The 15,670-nt window shown below is 67.0% G+C and overlaps 2 protein-coding genes across 3 annotated transcripts; one reads left to right on the top strand and one right to left on the bottom strand.

Moving 5' to 3' along the window:
* The first annotated feature begins 58 nt into the window (after positions 1-58).
* Positions 59-1,197, top strand: TMEM256 (transmembrane protein 256). The gene is made up of 4 exons (XM_054806757.1): positions 59-181; positions 274-311; positions 428-508; positions 600-1,197. The coding sequence occupies exons 1-4, from the start codon at positions 97-99 to the stop codon at positions 741-743; spliced, it is 348 nt and encodes a 115-aa protein (XP_054662732.1). The 5' UTR covers positions 59-96; the 3' UTR covers positions 744-1,197.
* A 400-nt stretch (positions 1,198-1,597) lies between these two features.
* On the bottom strand, positions 1,598-15,561 carry SRRT (serrate, RNA effector molecule). 2 transcript variants are annotated; one of them, XM_054806754.1, is made up of 20 exons: positions 15,464-15,561; positions 14,946-15,068; positions 14,695-14,823; positions 14,463-14,609; positions 13,262-13,453; positions 11,202-11,371; positions 10,923-11,089; positions 10,443-10,550; positions 9,811-9,925; positions 9,153-9,325; positions 8,992-9,053; positions 8,786-8,864; positions 7,618-7,878; positions 6,762-6,932; positions 5,155-5,308; positions 4,232-4,425; positions 3,122-3,278; positions 2,425-2,514; positions 2,078-2,174; positions 1,598-1,817 (listed from the first exon to the last, which is right to left on the bottom strand). In XM_054806754.1, exons 2-20 carry the CDS (start codon positions 15,062-15,064, stop codon positions 1,742-1,744), a joined length of 2,661 nt encoding a protein of 886 aa, XP_054662729.1. In that variant the 5' UTR covers positions 15,065-15,068; positions 15,464-15,561; the 3' UTR covers positions 1,598-1,741. The 2 variants fall into 2 exon arrangements, with proteins under 2 accessions (XP_054662729.1, XP_054662730.1); XM_054806755.1 differs by having other exon boundaries at positions 13,262-13,450; positions 15,464-15,560.
* Between the last annotated feature and the right edge of the window lie 109 nt (positions 15,562-15,670).

The following is a 15,670-nucleotide window of genomic DNA, read 5'->3' as shown; positions in this document are numbered from 1 at the left end:
GTACCAATAGCGGTATGAGGAAAGGGGGGAGGGGGAATGGGGCGGGGCGTATGGAAAAGGCAGGTGGGCGTGGCCGGAAGCGGAAGTGCGGGGAAGATGGCGGGACCGGCGAGAGTGTGGGCGCGGGTCGGGGCCCTCAGCGGTGCCGCCGCGATGGCGGCTGCGGCCTACGGGGCTCACGGTGGGACCCGGAGAGAAGAACCGGGGGTCGGGAGCCGTTGTCCGGCCCGTGACTGACCCCCTGTGCTTCCCCCTCCTCCTTCCCCTCCTCAGGCCTCCGCCGCAGCGACCGGGACGAGTACCAGAAGGAGGTGAGTTTGGGGGGGCCGGGGGGGGGGGGGGGGGGATGTCCCGGCCACCGGGGTGTCCCCGTGTGCGTGTGTGTGTGTGTCCCCCCCCGACCGCCGCTCCCTCCCCCCTTCCTCAGCTCTACGAGACGGCGAACCGGTACCACCTGCTGCACAGCCTGGCGCTGCTGGCCGCCCCCCACTGCCGCCGCCCTGCCCTGGTGCGTGTGTCCCCCCACCCCCCCCCCCCCCCACCGGACCCCCCCACTCGTGTCCGTGTCCTTTATCCCCACCCCCCCCCTTCCCCCTCAGGCCGGGTCTCTGCTCTGCGCCGGCATCGGGTTCTTCTGCTTCCCGCTCTACTACCACGGGCTGAGCGGGGATCCCGGCTTCAACCGCGCCGCCCCGCTCGGGGGGACCCTCCTCATCCTCGGCTGGGGCGCCATGGCTCTCTGAGGGACCCCCCCGGCCTGCGGGCCCCACCGCCGCGAACGTTGCCCCTTTAAAAGGTGGAGCTTCCGCTTAGCCCCGCCCCCCCCTCCTATTGGTCGAGATCCTGGCCAATAGGGGTGGAGGGTTGCGTGCGCGGCAGGTGACCATTGAGGTTTAGCGTTTCGCGGCCGAGCAGCCAATCAGGCTGGCGGGGGGGCGTGTCTTGTCTCCTGGTTTCTGATTGGCTGCAGGAAGGCCTTGCTCGAGCCGTGGGGATGATGGAGCTCGGTGATGTCATGGCTGTTGCTGGGCGACAGCCAATGGCTGGCCAGCTTCTCTCTTCCCCCCCCTTGCCTTTGGCTGCACAAACAGCCAATCAGAGCGGCTGAGGCAGCGGCATCGCGCAAGGGGCTGCTGCCGATTGGCCGCCCGGCTGCCCCTCCCTCGACTCTGCCGGCCAATAAACGATCGAGTTTTAGCTCTGCCTCCATGATGTCATGGGGGGGAGGGGGAAATCACTGACCTCCCCACAGATCCCCTATAGAACCAGCCCCACAGATGCCCCCAGCCCCACAGATGCCCTATAGGACCCCTCCCAGCCCCACAGATCCTCCCCAAAACCACCCTATGAACCCCCCAGCCCCACAGATCCCCCCCCAGCCCCTATAGGAATGTCCCAGCCCCACAGATCCCCCCATAGAACCAGCCTGACTCCCCCCAGATCCCCCCCAGCCCCACAGATCCCCCCCTACAGAACCAGCCCCAGACTCCCCCCAGCCCCCCAGCTGCCCTATAGAACCCCCCCCAGCCCCACAGCTGCCCTATAGAACCCCCCCAGCCCCACAGCTGCCCTATAGAACCCCCCCCAGCAGTGGGGCTGAGGTGGGTGGTGCCCCCCATGGGGCCATTTATTGGGGGGTGGGGGTGGGGCATGTACAAATTGGGGGGGCAGGGTGGGGCCGAGGGGGGGAGGGGTGTATCAAAAGGGGGTCCCGGGGGAGGGGGGGAGGTTTGGGGGGGCCCTAGAAGAAGTCGACGTCTTCGGGGGCATCCAGGTCCCGGTACTCGACGATCGCCCGGGGGTCGCCCCGAACCATCCTGGGGGGCAGGCGGGGTCAGTGGGGGGGGGTGGGGGGCACACAGGGTCCCCCAAATCCCCCCTCCCCCCAAATTAAGGTCCCCATCCCCCCCAAGTAACTCAAAACCCCCAAATCACGGTGCCCCCCCCCCCCAGTTGGGTCTCCAATTGCCACCCCCCCCAAATTCCTATTTTCCCCCCACGAATTCCATCAGGACCCCTCAAAATTGGGTCAGGGCCCCCCAAAATGCCCGCACCCCCCCCCCTTGCACCCCCCTACCTGCTGCGGGGTTTGTTGAGGTACCCCCCCTGCCCCCGAAACGTCTCGTAGTTGCCCCGACCGGCGGCGTAGGGTCCGGGGGGGTAGGGAGGGCCACCTGGGGGGGGGGGGGGGGAGTGGGGGAGTCAGGGGGGGCCACGGGGGACCCCCCAAACCCCCCTCAGTGAGACCAGCCCCCCCCAAATCCCCTTCTCTGGTTGTTGCCCCCCCAAAACACCCCCCGAGCCCCCCAACTCCCCCCCCAAGCCTGCAATTCCCCCCCCCAGAGCCCCCCCAAATCCCCCCCCCCCGAGCCCCCCAACACCTCCCCCCCTCAGAGCCCCCCCAAATCCCACCCCCCCCCGTACCTCCGTAGCCCAGGATGGGGGGCCGGGGCTGCCCGTAGGGCATCATCCCCTGCGGCGTCTGGGGGGGGTACGGCAACCCCGGGGCCAGGCCTGGGGGGACACGGGGGGGGGGGGGGGTCAGGGGGGACACGGGGGGGGGTTGGGGTGTTCCAAGTCCCATATGGACCCCGGGGGGTGGATTTTGGGGTGTCACAGACCCCCCTAGGGATCCCAGAGGGGGGGATTTTGGGGTGTCACCATCTCTTTATGACCCCAGGGAGTGTTTTGGGGGGGGTCACCGACCTCATATAGACCGGGGGGGGGGGGGATTTTAGGGTGTCCCCACCCCCCCAGTGTGACCCCTGGGGACATTTTGGGGTGTCCCCATCCCCTTATCAACCCTGGGAGTAAGATTTTGGGGTGTCCCCAACTCCTTTAACCCCCCCCCCCCGGGCCTATTTTGGGGGGGGGGGGTGTGTGTGTCCCCTGTGGCCCATTTCGGGGTGCCCCCCCCAGGGCCCATTTTGGGGGGTGTGCATCCCCAGGGTCTATTTCAGGGGGGGTGTGGGTGTCCCCTGGGGCCCATTTCGGGGTGTGTTGTGTCCCCCCCTCCAGGGCCCATTTCGGGGTGTGTTGTGTCCCCCCCCCTCCAGGGCCCATTTCGGGGTGTGTTGTGTCCCCCCCCCTCCAGGGCCCATTTCGGGGTGTGGGGGCTCACCCTGGGCGGGTCCCGGGGGGGGCCCCCCCTTTCCCTCGGGCAGGGCGGGGCGCTTGGGGTCCATGAGGAAGTTGTTGAAGAAGAGCACCTCCTTCCGCACCGCCCCCATCTTCTCCCCGTGCTTGTTGAAGATGTGCTTCCGCACGAACTCGGGGCCCTGGGGGGGGGGACACGGGGGGGGGACGACACATTGGGGGGGGACGACACATTGTGGGGGGACACACGCACATTGGGGGGGACGACACGCACGTATTGGGGGGGTTACGGACCCCCCCCCCCCCCCCGCCACCCCACACCCCCATCTTCACCCCCCGCGTTGTTCTTCTCCCCAGCCCCAGTGGCCGCCGCCCCCCCGTGTCCCCTGTGTGTCCCCCAATGTCCCCCCCACCCCGTCCCCAATGTCCCCCCCATGACCCTGACCTTGAACTTCTTGCTGCTGAGGGGACAGAGCCGCTTGTCCTCGCCCACCTCCTGGGTGTCCCCCACATCCCCCCTGCGTGTCCCAAACATCCCCCATATCCCCCCCCGGGTGTCCCCCACGTCCCCTACATCCCCCCTGGGTATCCCAAACGCCCCCCCCCCCCCATGACCCTGACCTTGAACTTCTTGCCGCTGAGGGGACAGAGCCGCTTGTCCTTGCCCAGCTCCTGGGTGTTCCCTGTGTCCCCCACATCCCCTCGGTGTCCCAAACATCCCCCATGTCCCCCCCAGTTGTCCCAGACGTCCCCCCATGACCCTGACCTTGAACTTCTTGCCGCTGAGGGGACAGAGCCGCTTGTCCTCACCCACCTCCTGAGTGTTCCCTGTGTTCCCCACGTCCCCTGGATGTCCCCCACGTCCCCTGGGTGTCCCAAACATCCCCCATATCCCCCCTGGGTGTCCCAAACATTCCCCTCGGTGTCCCAAATGTCCCCCCCAGTTGTCCCAGACGTCCCCCCATGACCCTGACCTTGAACTTCTTGCCGCTGAGGGGACAGAGCCGCTTGTCCTCACCCACCTCCTGAGTGTTCCCTGTGTTCCCCACGTCCCCTGGATGTCCCCCACGTCCCCTGGGTGTCCCAAACGTGTCCCCTGGGTGTCCCAAACGCCCCCCCCCGCCATGACCCTGACCTTGAACTTCTTGCCGCTGAGGGGACAGAGCCACTTGTCCTTGCCCAGCTCCTGGGTGTTGGCGGTGACGAATTTCTCCAGCTCCTGCTCGGGGTCCTTGCGGCCGAGGCGCTGGGCTTCCTCCTCCGGCAGCGCCTCCCGCCCCGCCAGCAGCGGCCCCAGCCGCTCCTCGAAGCCCTTCTGCCACTCCGCCACTGCGGGGGGGACACGGGGACGCGGCTCGGGGGGAGCACGGGGATGGGGGGGCACCCTGGGGGCATGGGGGGGGGCTGGTTTGGGGAGGGAGGGGACCCAGAGGGGTTTTGGGGGGGACACAGGAGTTGGGGGGGGGCTGGTTTGGGGAGGGAGGGGACCCAGAGGGGTTTTGGGGGGGGCACAGGAGTTGGGGGGGGCTGGTTTGGGGAGGGAGGGGACCCAGAGGGGTTTTGGGGGGGGCACAGGAGTTGGGGGGGGGCTGGTTTGGGGAGGGAGGGGACCCAGAGGGGGTTTGGGGGGGGCACAGGAGTTGGGGGGGGCTGGTTTGGGGAGGGAGGGGACCCAGAGGGGTTTTGGGGGGGGCACAGGAGTTGGGGGGGGCTGGTTTGGGGAGGGAGGGGACCCAGAGGGGTTTTGGGGGGGACACAGGAGTTGGGGGGGGGCTGGTTTGGGGAGGGAGGGGACCCAGAGGGGTTTTGGGGGGGACACAGGAGTTGGGGGGGGGGCTGGTTTGGGGAGGGAGGGGACCCAGAGGGGTTTTGGGGGGACAGGGGGGCACACACAGAGGAGTTTGGGGAATCCCACAAGACCCACAAGTTGGGGGGCAGGGGACCCCCCGGGCCCTACCCTCACCCCAAGACCCACACTTGGGGGGCAGGGGCCCCCCCGGGCCCTACCCTCACCCCAAGACCCACAAGTTGGGGGGCAGGGGACCCCCCGGGCCCTACCCTCTCCGTGGGAGACGCGGTTGGGGGGCAGGGGCCCCCGCACGTGCACGATGCCGCAGCGGTTGGGCATCTCGTCCTCGTTGAGGTACTCGGAGGTGTTGTAGTAATCCACCGAGTGCACGATGCGCAGGTACAGCAGCAGGCGGTCCAGCACCTGGGGGGGACACGGGGACGTCAGGGGACACGGGGGGGGACACGGGGATGTGGGGGGACACGGGGGGGACACAGGGACGTCAGGGGACACGGGGGGGACGCAGGGACATCAGGGGACATGGGGGGACACGGGGGGACACGGGGATGTGGGGGGACACGGGGGGACACGGGGGGACACGGGGATGTGGGGGGACACGGGGGACACAGGGACGTCAGGGGACATGGGGGGACACGGGGATGTGGGGGGGACACGGGGGGGACACAGGGACGTCAGGGGACATGGGGGGACACGGGGATGTGGGGGGACACGGGGGACACAGGGACGTCAGGGGACACGGGGGGACGCAGGGACATCAGGGGACATGGGGGGACACGGGGGGACACGGGGATGTGAGGGGACACGGGGGGACACGGGGGGACACGGGGATGTGGGGGGACACGGGGGACACAGGGACGTCAGGGGACATGGGGGGACACGGGGATGTGGGGGGACACGGGGGGGACACAGGGACGTCAGGGGACATGGGGGGACACGGGGATGTGGGGGGACACGGGGGGGACACAGGGACGTCAGGGGACATGGGGGGACACGGGGATGTGGGGGGACACGGGGGGACACGGGGACGTCAGGGGACATGGGGGGACACGGGGATGTGGGGGGACACAGGGGGGATGCAGGGACGTCAGGGGACATGGGGGGACACGGGGGGACACGGGGGACACAGGGACATCAGGGGACATGGGGGGACACAGGGATGTGGGGGGACATGGGGGGATGCAGGGTGGGACACGGGGACGACACAGGGACGTCAGGGGACATGGGGGGACACGGGGATGTGGGGGGACATGGGGGGATGCAGGGTGGGACACGGGGACGACACAGGGACGTCAGGGGACATGGGGGGACACGGGGGGACACGGGGACGTCAGGGGACGGGGGGACACGGGGGGGATGCGGGGGGACACGGGGGGACACAGGGACGTGGGGGGACATGGATGTTGGGGGACAGGGATGTCAGGGGACGTGGGGGGACACGGGGACGTGGGGGGACACGGGGGGGACACGGGGGGACACAGGGATGTCAGGGGATGTGGGGGGGACACAGGGGGGATGCAGGGACGTCAGGGGACACGGGGATGCGGGGGGGACACGGGGGGGACACGGGGGCACATGGGGACGTGAGGGGACATGGGGGGACATGGATGTTGAGGGACAGGGGGATGTCAGGGGACATGGGGGGACATGAGGGGACACAGGGGGGACGTGGGGGGACATCAGGGGATGTCGGGACATGAGGGGACACGGGGGGACACGGGGACGTCCCGTGGGGACGTCAGGGGACAGGGCGATGCGGAGGGGACACGAGGATGTCGGGGGGACACGGAGTAGGATGGGGGACACGGGGGGGGGGGGGGACACACACACAGCGTCGGGGTCCCCCCCCGCGCCCCACCTTGAGGAGCTTCTCGTCACGCTCGACGGTGACCTCGGCGGGGTTGGCCTCGCGCGGCCCCTCCTCGGCGTCGCCCCCGCCGCGCCCCAGCAGCTCCTCCTCCTCCGCGCTCACCTCCTCGATCAGGTAATCCGTGATGTGCTTCAGCACCGGGTTCTGCGACGGCACCGCCTGCGCCCGCGGGGGACACCGTGAGGGACACGGGCACCGGGAGGAGGACGTGGGCACCACCAGGGACCGGGAGGAGGACGTGGGGACCAGGAGATGGATGTGGGGACCACCAGGGACCAGGAGGAGGACGTGGGGACCAGGAGATGGATGTGGGGACCACCAGGGACCAGGAGGAGGACGTGGGGACCACCAGGGACCAGGAGATGGACATGGGGACCACCAGGGACCAAGACGTGGACGTGGGGACCACCAGGGACTGGGAGAAGGACGTGGGGACCAAGACATGGACATGGGGACCACCATGGACCACGAGAAGGACATGGGGACCAGAAGTAGACCATGGGGACCACCAGGGATAAGGAAAAGGACGTGGGGACCAGGAGAAGGACGTGGGGACCACCAAGAGATGGACGTGGGGACCACCAGGGACCACCAGAAGGACATGGGGACCAGAAACAGACCATGGGGACCACCAGGGATAAGGAAAAGGACGTGGGGACCAAGAGGTGACACCGAGGACCGGGAGAGGACAATGGGGACCAGGAGGGGGCTACAAAGGCCGTGGGGACCCCGTGGGGACATTGGGGACGCACCGAGGGGCCCCCCCACGCTTGAGAGACCTCCCCCCCCCCCCCCCCCCCGCCGCCGGGACGCGCCGCGTCCCCTCCCCCAGCACCCCGCTCACCCCGGCGGCAGCGGCGGCGGCGGCGTCCCCGTCCCCGTCGGGGTTGGGGGGCCCATCCCCCCCGAGCAGAGCCGTTCCCCCCGGGGGGGCAGGGGTGGGAGCCCCCCAAAGCTGAGCGCGACCGTCGAGGGCGTGAACGAGGCGGGCGGCGAGTTTGATGTCGTTGCGGACGATGGGGCGGTGCTGGGTGATGCCGCTGACGTTGCGCACCCGGCGCGTGAGGTCACGGTTCACCCCCGGGCTCAGTTCGCAGTCACGGAGCTGGGGGGGGGGGGTGTCAGCACCCCAAAATAGGCGCTGTGGTCCCAGGCACCCCCCCCCCGAACCCCAAACAGCCTCTGCACCCCCCTCTGAAGCCCCTTGTACCCCCAAACACCCCCCCGAACCCCAAAACAACCCCTGCACCCCCCTCTGAACCCCCAAACACCCCCTTACACCCCCCGAACCCCAAAACAGCCCCTGCACCCCCTCTGAACCCCTAAACACCCCCTGCACCCCCCTCTGAACCCCCAAACACCCCCCTGCACCCCCAAACAACCCCTGCACCCCCTCGTACCCCCAAACACCCCCCCGAACCCCAAAACAACCCCTGAACCCCCAAACACCCCCCTGCACCCCCCCAAACCCCAAAACAGCCCCTGCACCCCCCTCTGAACCCCCAAACACCCCCTTACACCCCCCCGAACCCCAAAACAGCCCCTGCACCCCCCTCTGAACCCCCAAACACCCCCCTGCACCCCCCCGAACCCCAAAACAGCCCCTGCACCCCCAAACAACCCCTGCACCCCCTCTGAACCCCCTTGTACCCCCAAACACCCCCCCGAACCCCAAAACAACCCCTGCGCCCCCCTCTGAACCCCCAAACACCCCCTTACACCCCATTGAACCCCAAAACAGCCCCTGCACCCCCCTCTGAACCCCCAAACACCCCCCTGAACCCCAAAACAGCCCCTGCACTCCCCTCTGAACCCCCTTGTACCCCCAAAACCACCCCCCCTTGCACCCCAAATCCCAGCCCAGAACCTCCCTCCCAAACCCGACCGACTCAGCCCCACAAACACCCCTAAACCCCCACCCACCCTGAGACCTCCCTGGGCCCCCCCCCCAAAATCCCCCTCAGCCCCCCCCCCCCCCCCCCAGGGGAACCCCAAAACCCCAATTCCCTCACCCGAATATTTTGGAGGCTCCAGCAAATCTCCTTGATGTTGACGCTGCGGTCGAAGGTGACCCACCCCCGTCGGAAAAATCTGGGGGAGACACATCCCAAAATTCGGGGACATACACAGACATGGGGGTCCCCAAGACCCTTTGGGGGGGTCCCCAAATCCCCCTGGAAGCGGGGGGGGGGGTCCCCAAATTCCCTTTGATACCCACCTCCTCTCAGGCTGGGGGTCCGACAGAGCCACGCGCATGAAGCCGGGGTAACGCTTGCAGAGCTGAGGGGGGGGAAATGGGGTGAGGGGGGGGTGCGGGGGGGTTTTGGGGGGTCTGTACCCCCTCCCCGAGCCCCTCCCTCCCCCCCCCCAGCCGCTCACCGCCACGATTTCGGCCTGGGAGATGTTGGGGGCGATGTTCCGCATGAAGAGGGAGCAGGTTTTGTGGAGCGGCCGAGGTTTGGGGTCCCCCCCTCCGCCCTCCTTCTCCTTGGCCTTCGGCGCCGCCGGCCCCCCCTCTTCCTCGCGTCCCTTCTCGTCCTTCGCCTTCTCCTCTGGGGGTGCGAAGGAGAAAGGGGGGGGGTCAGGGCCAAGCCGGGCCCCCCCCCAAGCCCCCCGGCACCCCTTGGGTGAGAGCTCCGTGTCCTCAGCACCCCCAAAGTCCCCAGAGAAGCCCGATGCCCCCCCCCCCCCCGTGACCCCAAAGATCCCTCCAGCACCCCCAGGGACCCCCTGAGGGACCCCACTGTCCCCTGGGGACATCCCAGGACCTCGATAACCCCCCCGCGCCCCCCCGAGATCCCCCCCAAGACCCCATTTACTCCCTCAAAACCTCCAAGGACCCCCCAAGGGACCCCACTGTCCCCCCCCGGGATACCCCGAGGACTCTGAAGGAGCTCAGTGACCCCCCCCAAAACCCCCAGGGACCCCCAAGATCCCCCCCGGCACCCCCAGGGACCCCCCTATGCCCCCCCCTCAGGGACTCCCAAAGACCTCAGGATCCCCCCAAGGGCCCCCCCCCGTGTGTCGTCCCCCCCACCTTCCTTGTCCCCCTCGTGGCGGCCGCCCTCTGATTCGCTCTCGGAGTCGCTGGCGCTGCCCTCGTCGTAGCTGTCGTCGTCGCCGCTGCGCTTCCGCTTCCGCTTCTTGCTGGCCTGGGGGGGGGGCATGGGGGGCCTGGAGGGGGCGGGGCCTAACAGAAGGGGGCGGGGCCTAACAGAAGGGGGCGGGGCCTAACAGAAGGGGGCGGGGCTTTGCCCAAAGCATGAGCATTGCAAGGGGGAGGGGCTTTGCCAAAAAGAGGCGGTCCTTGCCCCATGGGGGAGGGGCTTACCAGAAAGGGGGTGGTGCCTGCCCAGTGGGCGGGGCTTGCCAGGAAGGGGCGGGGCTTGCCAGGAAGGGGCGGGGCTTGCCAGGAAGGGGCGGGGCTTGCCAGGAAGGGGCGGGGCTTGCCAGGAAGGGGCGGGGCTTCAGCACAACCACCAGGGTGAACCCCAGGGGCTGCTGATGGGGGCGGGGTCTGTTAAAGGGGTGGGGCTTGTCTGGGGGGTGGGGCTTGTCTGGGGGGTGGGGCTTGTCTGGGGGGGCGGGGCTTGTCTGAGGGGTGGGGCTTGTCTGAGGGGTGGGGCCTGTGGGGGCGTGGCCGTCAGCAGGGGGGCGGGGCCTGCTCACCTTCTTGGCCTCCTTGTCCCCTTCCTCCTCCTTCCGGCCTTTCTCCTTCTCCTCCTCCTCCTCCGGCCCCTTCTTGGCCTTCTCCTCGCTCGGCGTCTCCCCCTCGCCCTGGGGGGGGGATGGATGGGGAGTCACGGGGGGCCCCAAAGGGTGGGGGGCACCCCAAGGGGCTGGGGGATCCCAGGAGCGACCCCAAAGACAAGGGGACCCCCAGAGAGAGCACGGGGTAGAGGGGGGCACCCCAAGGGGCTGGGGGATCCCAGGAGCAACCCCAAAGACCAAGAGGACCCTCAGAGAGACCATGGGGTGGAGGGGGGCACCCCAGGAGCGACCCCAAAGACCAAGGGTACCCCCAGAGAGACCATGGGGACCCCAAGAGAGACCCCACGGACCAAAGGGACCCCAGGAGAGACCAGGGGCACCCCAAGAAGAGACCGAGGAGACCCCAGGAAAGACCCCGTTGGGGGTGTCACCCCAAACCTTCTTCCCCTCCTCCTTCTCCTCGCGGTCAGGGGCTTTGCGATCGGCATCGGGGGGTCGCGGTTCCTCCTTTTTGGCCGCTTCGGCCTTCTCCTGTCGCTCCTCTTCCTCCTCCTGCTCCAGGATACGCAGGTCGTTCTCCGTCCCCCCTTCCATCTTAATCACCGCTAGGAAAAAAACAAACCCAAAAATCAACCCAAAATGGGATCAGAACAAAAACTGAAAGACATCAAAAGCGGGGTGCCAGGGGAAAAATTTGGGGGGGGGCAGGATTCTTACCGGCGTCGAGGGTTTTAATGATGGCGGGGGCGCGATCGATGTCGAGGAGGAGGTTGTCGAACCAGCCGTTCTCCGAGAGGTAGAGGAAGACGTTGAGGCGGTTCCTCAGCGCCGCCTGCGCCTCCTGCTTCCGCTTCCCGGCCTCGTCCGGGTGATATTTGGAACGGAACCTGGGGGGGGGGGTATTTTGGGGGGGGGGGACAAGGAAAAAAAAAAAAGGGGGCGAGGGGGGGGGAAAAGAAGGGTGTCAGGGATTGGGGGTACAGCCCTGCCCTGGCCGGAGGTCCCGGGGTGGCAGGGGAGAGGCGAAAACCCCCCCCGTTTGGGCACCCCCGCCCGGCATATCTGGGGTGGGGGGGATCCCCGTTTCTAAATGGGACCCCAGTTTTTTGCAGTCGGGGTATGGCGGGGGCGCTGTCTGTTCTAACTGGGGTACGAGGACCCCTGCCCCGTTTCCCCTGAGCGGGGTACGGGGACCCCGTCTGTCCCACCTGAGGAGCGGGGACCCCCGTTTTCCCTGACCGGGGTACAGGGACCCCCCCCATCTTCCTCATCCAGGGTGGGGGAACCCCTTTTTGCCCCCCACCCCCCCATCCCCGGGGTGAAGGGGAACCCCTGTCGGGGTACAGAGACACACCCCCCCGGTTAGGATGGGGGGAGCCCCCATTTGTCCCAAATGGGGTGGGGCGGGACCCCACTTCCCGCAAGCAGGGTGTGGGGAGCCCCGTTTCCTCCCCTATGGGGTGCAGGACCCCTCGTCTGCCCCCACTGGGGTACAGGGATCCCCGCATCCCCCAAAACGAGGTGCAGGGACCCCCAGTCTGCCCCAACAGGGGATGCAGGGATCCTTCCTCCCCCCCCACCAACCAGGGTGTGGGGACCCCCTGCCTGCCCCAGTTGGGGTTCAGGGACCCCCACGTCCCCCAGATGGGGTGCAGGGACCCCCCACGTCTCCCATCCGTCCCCTGCATCAGGTCAGGAGACTCCCAAATATCCTCACCACCCCCACCACCCCCCCCAACACCGCTACCACCCCCCAAATTGGGGGGGGAAGGAAAAGGGGGGGGCAGCCCCCCACCTTGGCCCATTTTGGGGGGGCACAGACACCCGGGGAGGGGGTTTTCTTTTGGGGTGTGGGGTGGGGGTCATACATACGCTTGCCATGAGCGTCGCCGTCCGGCCGGGCCCCCGCTTCGGCGATTTGCTAATTATTACAATTACCCTAATTTTTGCTTTTTTTTGGTTTTGTTTCGGGTTTGCTTTTTTTTTTTTTTTAACGCAAAAGCGAGGAAGGCAAAAAAAACCAACAAAAAACCTATAAAAAAACCCGCTAAAAAAGATAAAAAAAGGCCAAAAAAAATAAAAGGAGGGGGGAACAGGAGGGACTCTTCCCCCCCCCCCCGCCCCAACTTCTTGGCCTTCGCGGGGGCCGAAAAATAAAACAACAAACGCGCGCGAGCCCTCGCCGGGCGCCCTGCCTGCTTCCTGCGACTGTTGCTCGCTACCGGTCGCATTGTGCGCGACCCTGAGCCCTCGCTGTCTGCCCGCGGACCCCCCCAAAATCGTTGGGGAGAAGTTCGTTAAGAAACAGAGCGTTAACGAGCCCGGCCGCCGGAGATATAGATACGGTTTTGATTTGGTTTTTTTTTTTGGGGGGGTGGGAAAGGGTTTAAAAAGGGTTCTCCAGGCTGGCGGACGTCCGGAGGGAAAACCTCGCTCGCGGCGGACGCTTTGGGAGGAGGGGAGAAAAGGGAATGGTTAACGTCCGCGCGGGTACGCGAGGGGCCGTTCGAGCCCCCCCACTCCCCAAATCCCACCCGCTCCCTTTACCGTGGGGTTCTTTTCCCCCTCCCCGCCCCCCAAATTAAACCGGAGGGGGGGAGGCGGATGGATTTATCTCTTCCCCCCCCTCCTTTCCCCATCCCCATACCCCGACTGGCTTAACGGGGTTCGGCCGCTGCGAAGGTAGCGGCGGGGGTTTTTTTTTGGGGGTGCGTGGGCTTTTTTAGGGCTTTTTTTTTTGGGGGGGGGGGGGGGAAGGGGCTCCCTCCTTGACGTACCACTCCTCGTCTTTATGCGCCAAGAAGAAATCTTGCATCTGCTGACGGCGGAAATCGAGTTTATAATCGTTATAACGTTTAACGGCTTCCGTCTCGTCCACCGCGTCGTCCAAGGAGAGGAGGAATTCCTTGAAGCTCTTCATCACCGGGGGGGCCATCCCCAGGTCCACCTCCGCGATGTTCCCCAGTCTGCTTGGGGGGACACGCCAGAGTCGGTATCCCCGAAAACGGGGACGATCTGGGGGGAGGAGGCGCTACGGGATCCTTACGGGGAGGTTTGGGGGGATTATGGGGCGTTTGGGACTGGTACGAGGTTAATCAGGGATGATACGGGGCAGCTCGAGGCTTTTCTGGGGCATTTTAGTCTGGTTTTGGGTGCCTCAGGGATGTTGCGGGGCAGTTTGAGAACGTTATGGGGTGATTTGAGGACGTTACGGGGGAGCTCGAGGGCTTTATGAGGCATTTTGGTCCAGTTTTGGGTGCGTAAAGAACGTTACGAGGCAGCTTGAAGACGTCACGGGGGGATTTGAGAACGTCATGGGGGGTTCAAGGCCTTTTTGGGGCATTTTAGTCCGGTTTTGGGTGGCTGAGAAACATTACGGCGCAGTTTGAGAACGCAACGGGGTGGTCCGAGGACCCTATGGGGCATTTTAGTCTGGTTCTGGGTGCCTCAGGAGCATTACAGAGCAGTCTGAGAATACCACGGGGTGGTTTGAGGACGCTACGGGGTATTTTAGTCTGGTTTGGGGCAGCCAAAGGTCGTTAAGGGGCAATTTGAAAACGCTACGGGGTCATTTGAGGATATTACGGGGCATTTTAATCCGGTTTTGGGTGGCTCAGGGACGCTATGGGGCGGGTTGAGAACGCTGGGGGGGGGCTCAGGATCTTTATGGGGGATCTCGGGCTGTTGCTGAGTAGTTTGAGACCGTTACGGGGCGATTTGGGGCAATTACGGGGCGATTTGGGGTGCTGTAGGGCAGCTCAGGGGGCTGCGGGCCAAGCTGGGGCCCCCCAAAATCTGGGGGTTGTCTTGTCGGGGGGGCCAGCAAATAAGAAAAAATTTGGGGGGGGGAATGGGGTGCACTGAGGGGAGTGGGCACCTGATTTGGGGGTTCAGGACTGCGGGGAAGGATTTGGAGGAGGGGGGTCAGATGGGTTTTGGGGTGCTGGGAAGAAGAACATCAGGGGTCAGAGTCCTTACCTGGCCTGGATGGGGAGGATGTGGTGCTGCATGACGTGCATTTCGGGGTGCCCCCAGGGTTGGGGGGGGCCGTAGGTAGGGCCGGCACCCCCCCCGCTGTAGGGCATGTCGTAGCCGCTGTGGTAGGGGTCACCGCTGTGCTCATCCCTGAGGGGGGGGGAGCAGAAAAAAGAGGGTTCAGGGGGGCTGCGGTGGGGTTTGGGGGAGCAGAAAGTAGGCGGGGAGCACTCACCAGTCACGACGTAGACGCTTCTGGGGGGGGCTGAGCTCATGGCGGGGGGGTGAAAAACGTTCCCGGCGTGTCCGGTCGTAGTCTCGGTACTCGCCCCGGCTCCGGCGCTCCCGTCCGCGGTCCCAGTCCCTGCAGCAGAGGCGGGGAGGAGGGGGGGGGGGTTGGTTATGGGGCTGGGGACCCCCTTGGTGGGGGTGTGGGGGGGTGCTTGTGTCCCGTGTCCCCCCCACCCCATCCCCGCCAGCCGTTACCGGTCGCTCCAGTCGTCGCGGCGTCGGTCGTCCCTCTCCCGCGAGCGGTCGTAGTCGCTGCGTTCCCGCCGGAACTTGTCGCGCCGGCGCCGGTCGTATTCGTCGTCGCTGTCCCCCATGACGCTGCAGGGGGTGGGGGGGGTCAGCACGGACACCCCCCCCCCACCACCACCGACGGGCACCCCCACTATCCCACAATTCCCTGCGGCTCCCCCAAAAGGACCCAACCCCCCCTCACCCCCCCCAGCCCCCCCAAATCCCGGAGTCCTCCACGACCCCCTGCCCCCCCCCAGCCCCCCAATATCCCATCAGCCCCCACGGCCCCCCCCAACCCCAGAATCCCCCGGGGCCCTCCTGTCGCCCCCACCCCCCCAGTATCCCCCAACCCCCCCGGCTCCCCCCCCCCCGACCTTGACCCCCCCTCGTGCTCCCCCGCGCCCCCCCCACCCTCCCAATGCCCCGTGACGTCCCCCTGCCGGCCCCGTGACGTCACGCCCGGACCCCGGGGTCCCCCGGACCTGCCCGCGCGATCCCGGCGGCGATCGGCTCCGCGCGCCGCCGCCCGCTCACTTCCGGTCCGCGCCAGCCGGACGTGACGTATGACGGGGGAAGAAAAAGGGGCCGGGTGGGCGGGGGGGGTAGAAAGACTGGTGGCTGCCGCTCTAGGAACGCGGGAGGACCTCGCGGTTTCTTTTTGGTGTGGGTCGGACGGGGGTTACCGGTGG

The sequence above is a fragment of the Grus americana genome, chromosome 30, assembly GCF_028858705.1.
Source record: "Grus americana isolate bGruAme1 chromosome 30, bGruAme1.mat, whole genome shotgun sequence".
Lineage (NCBI taxonomy): Eukaryota > Metazoa > Chordata > Aves > Gruiformes > Gruidae > Grus > Grus americana.
The sequence above is the reverse complement of the archived record's forward strand: the minus strand, read 5'-3'. Positions and strand labels throughout refer to the sequence as shown.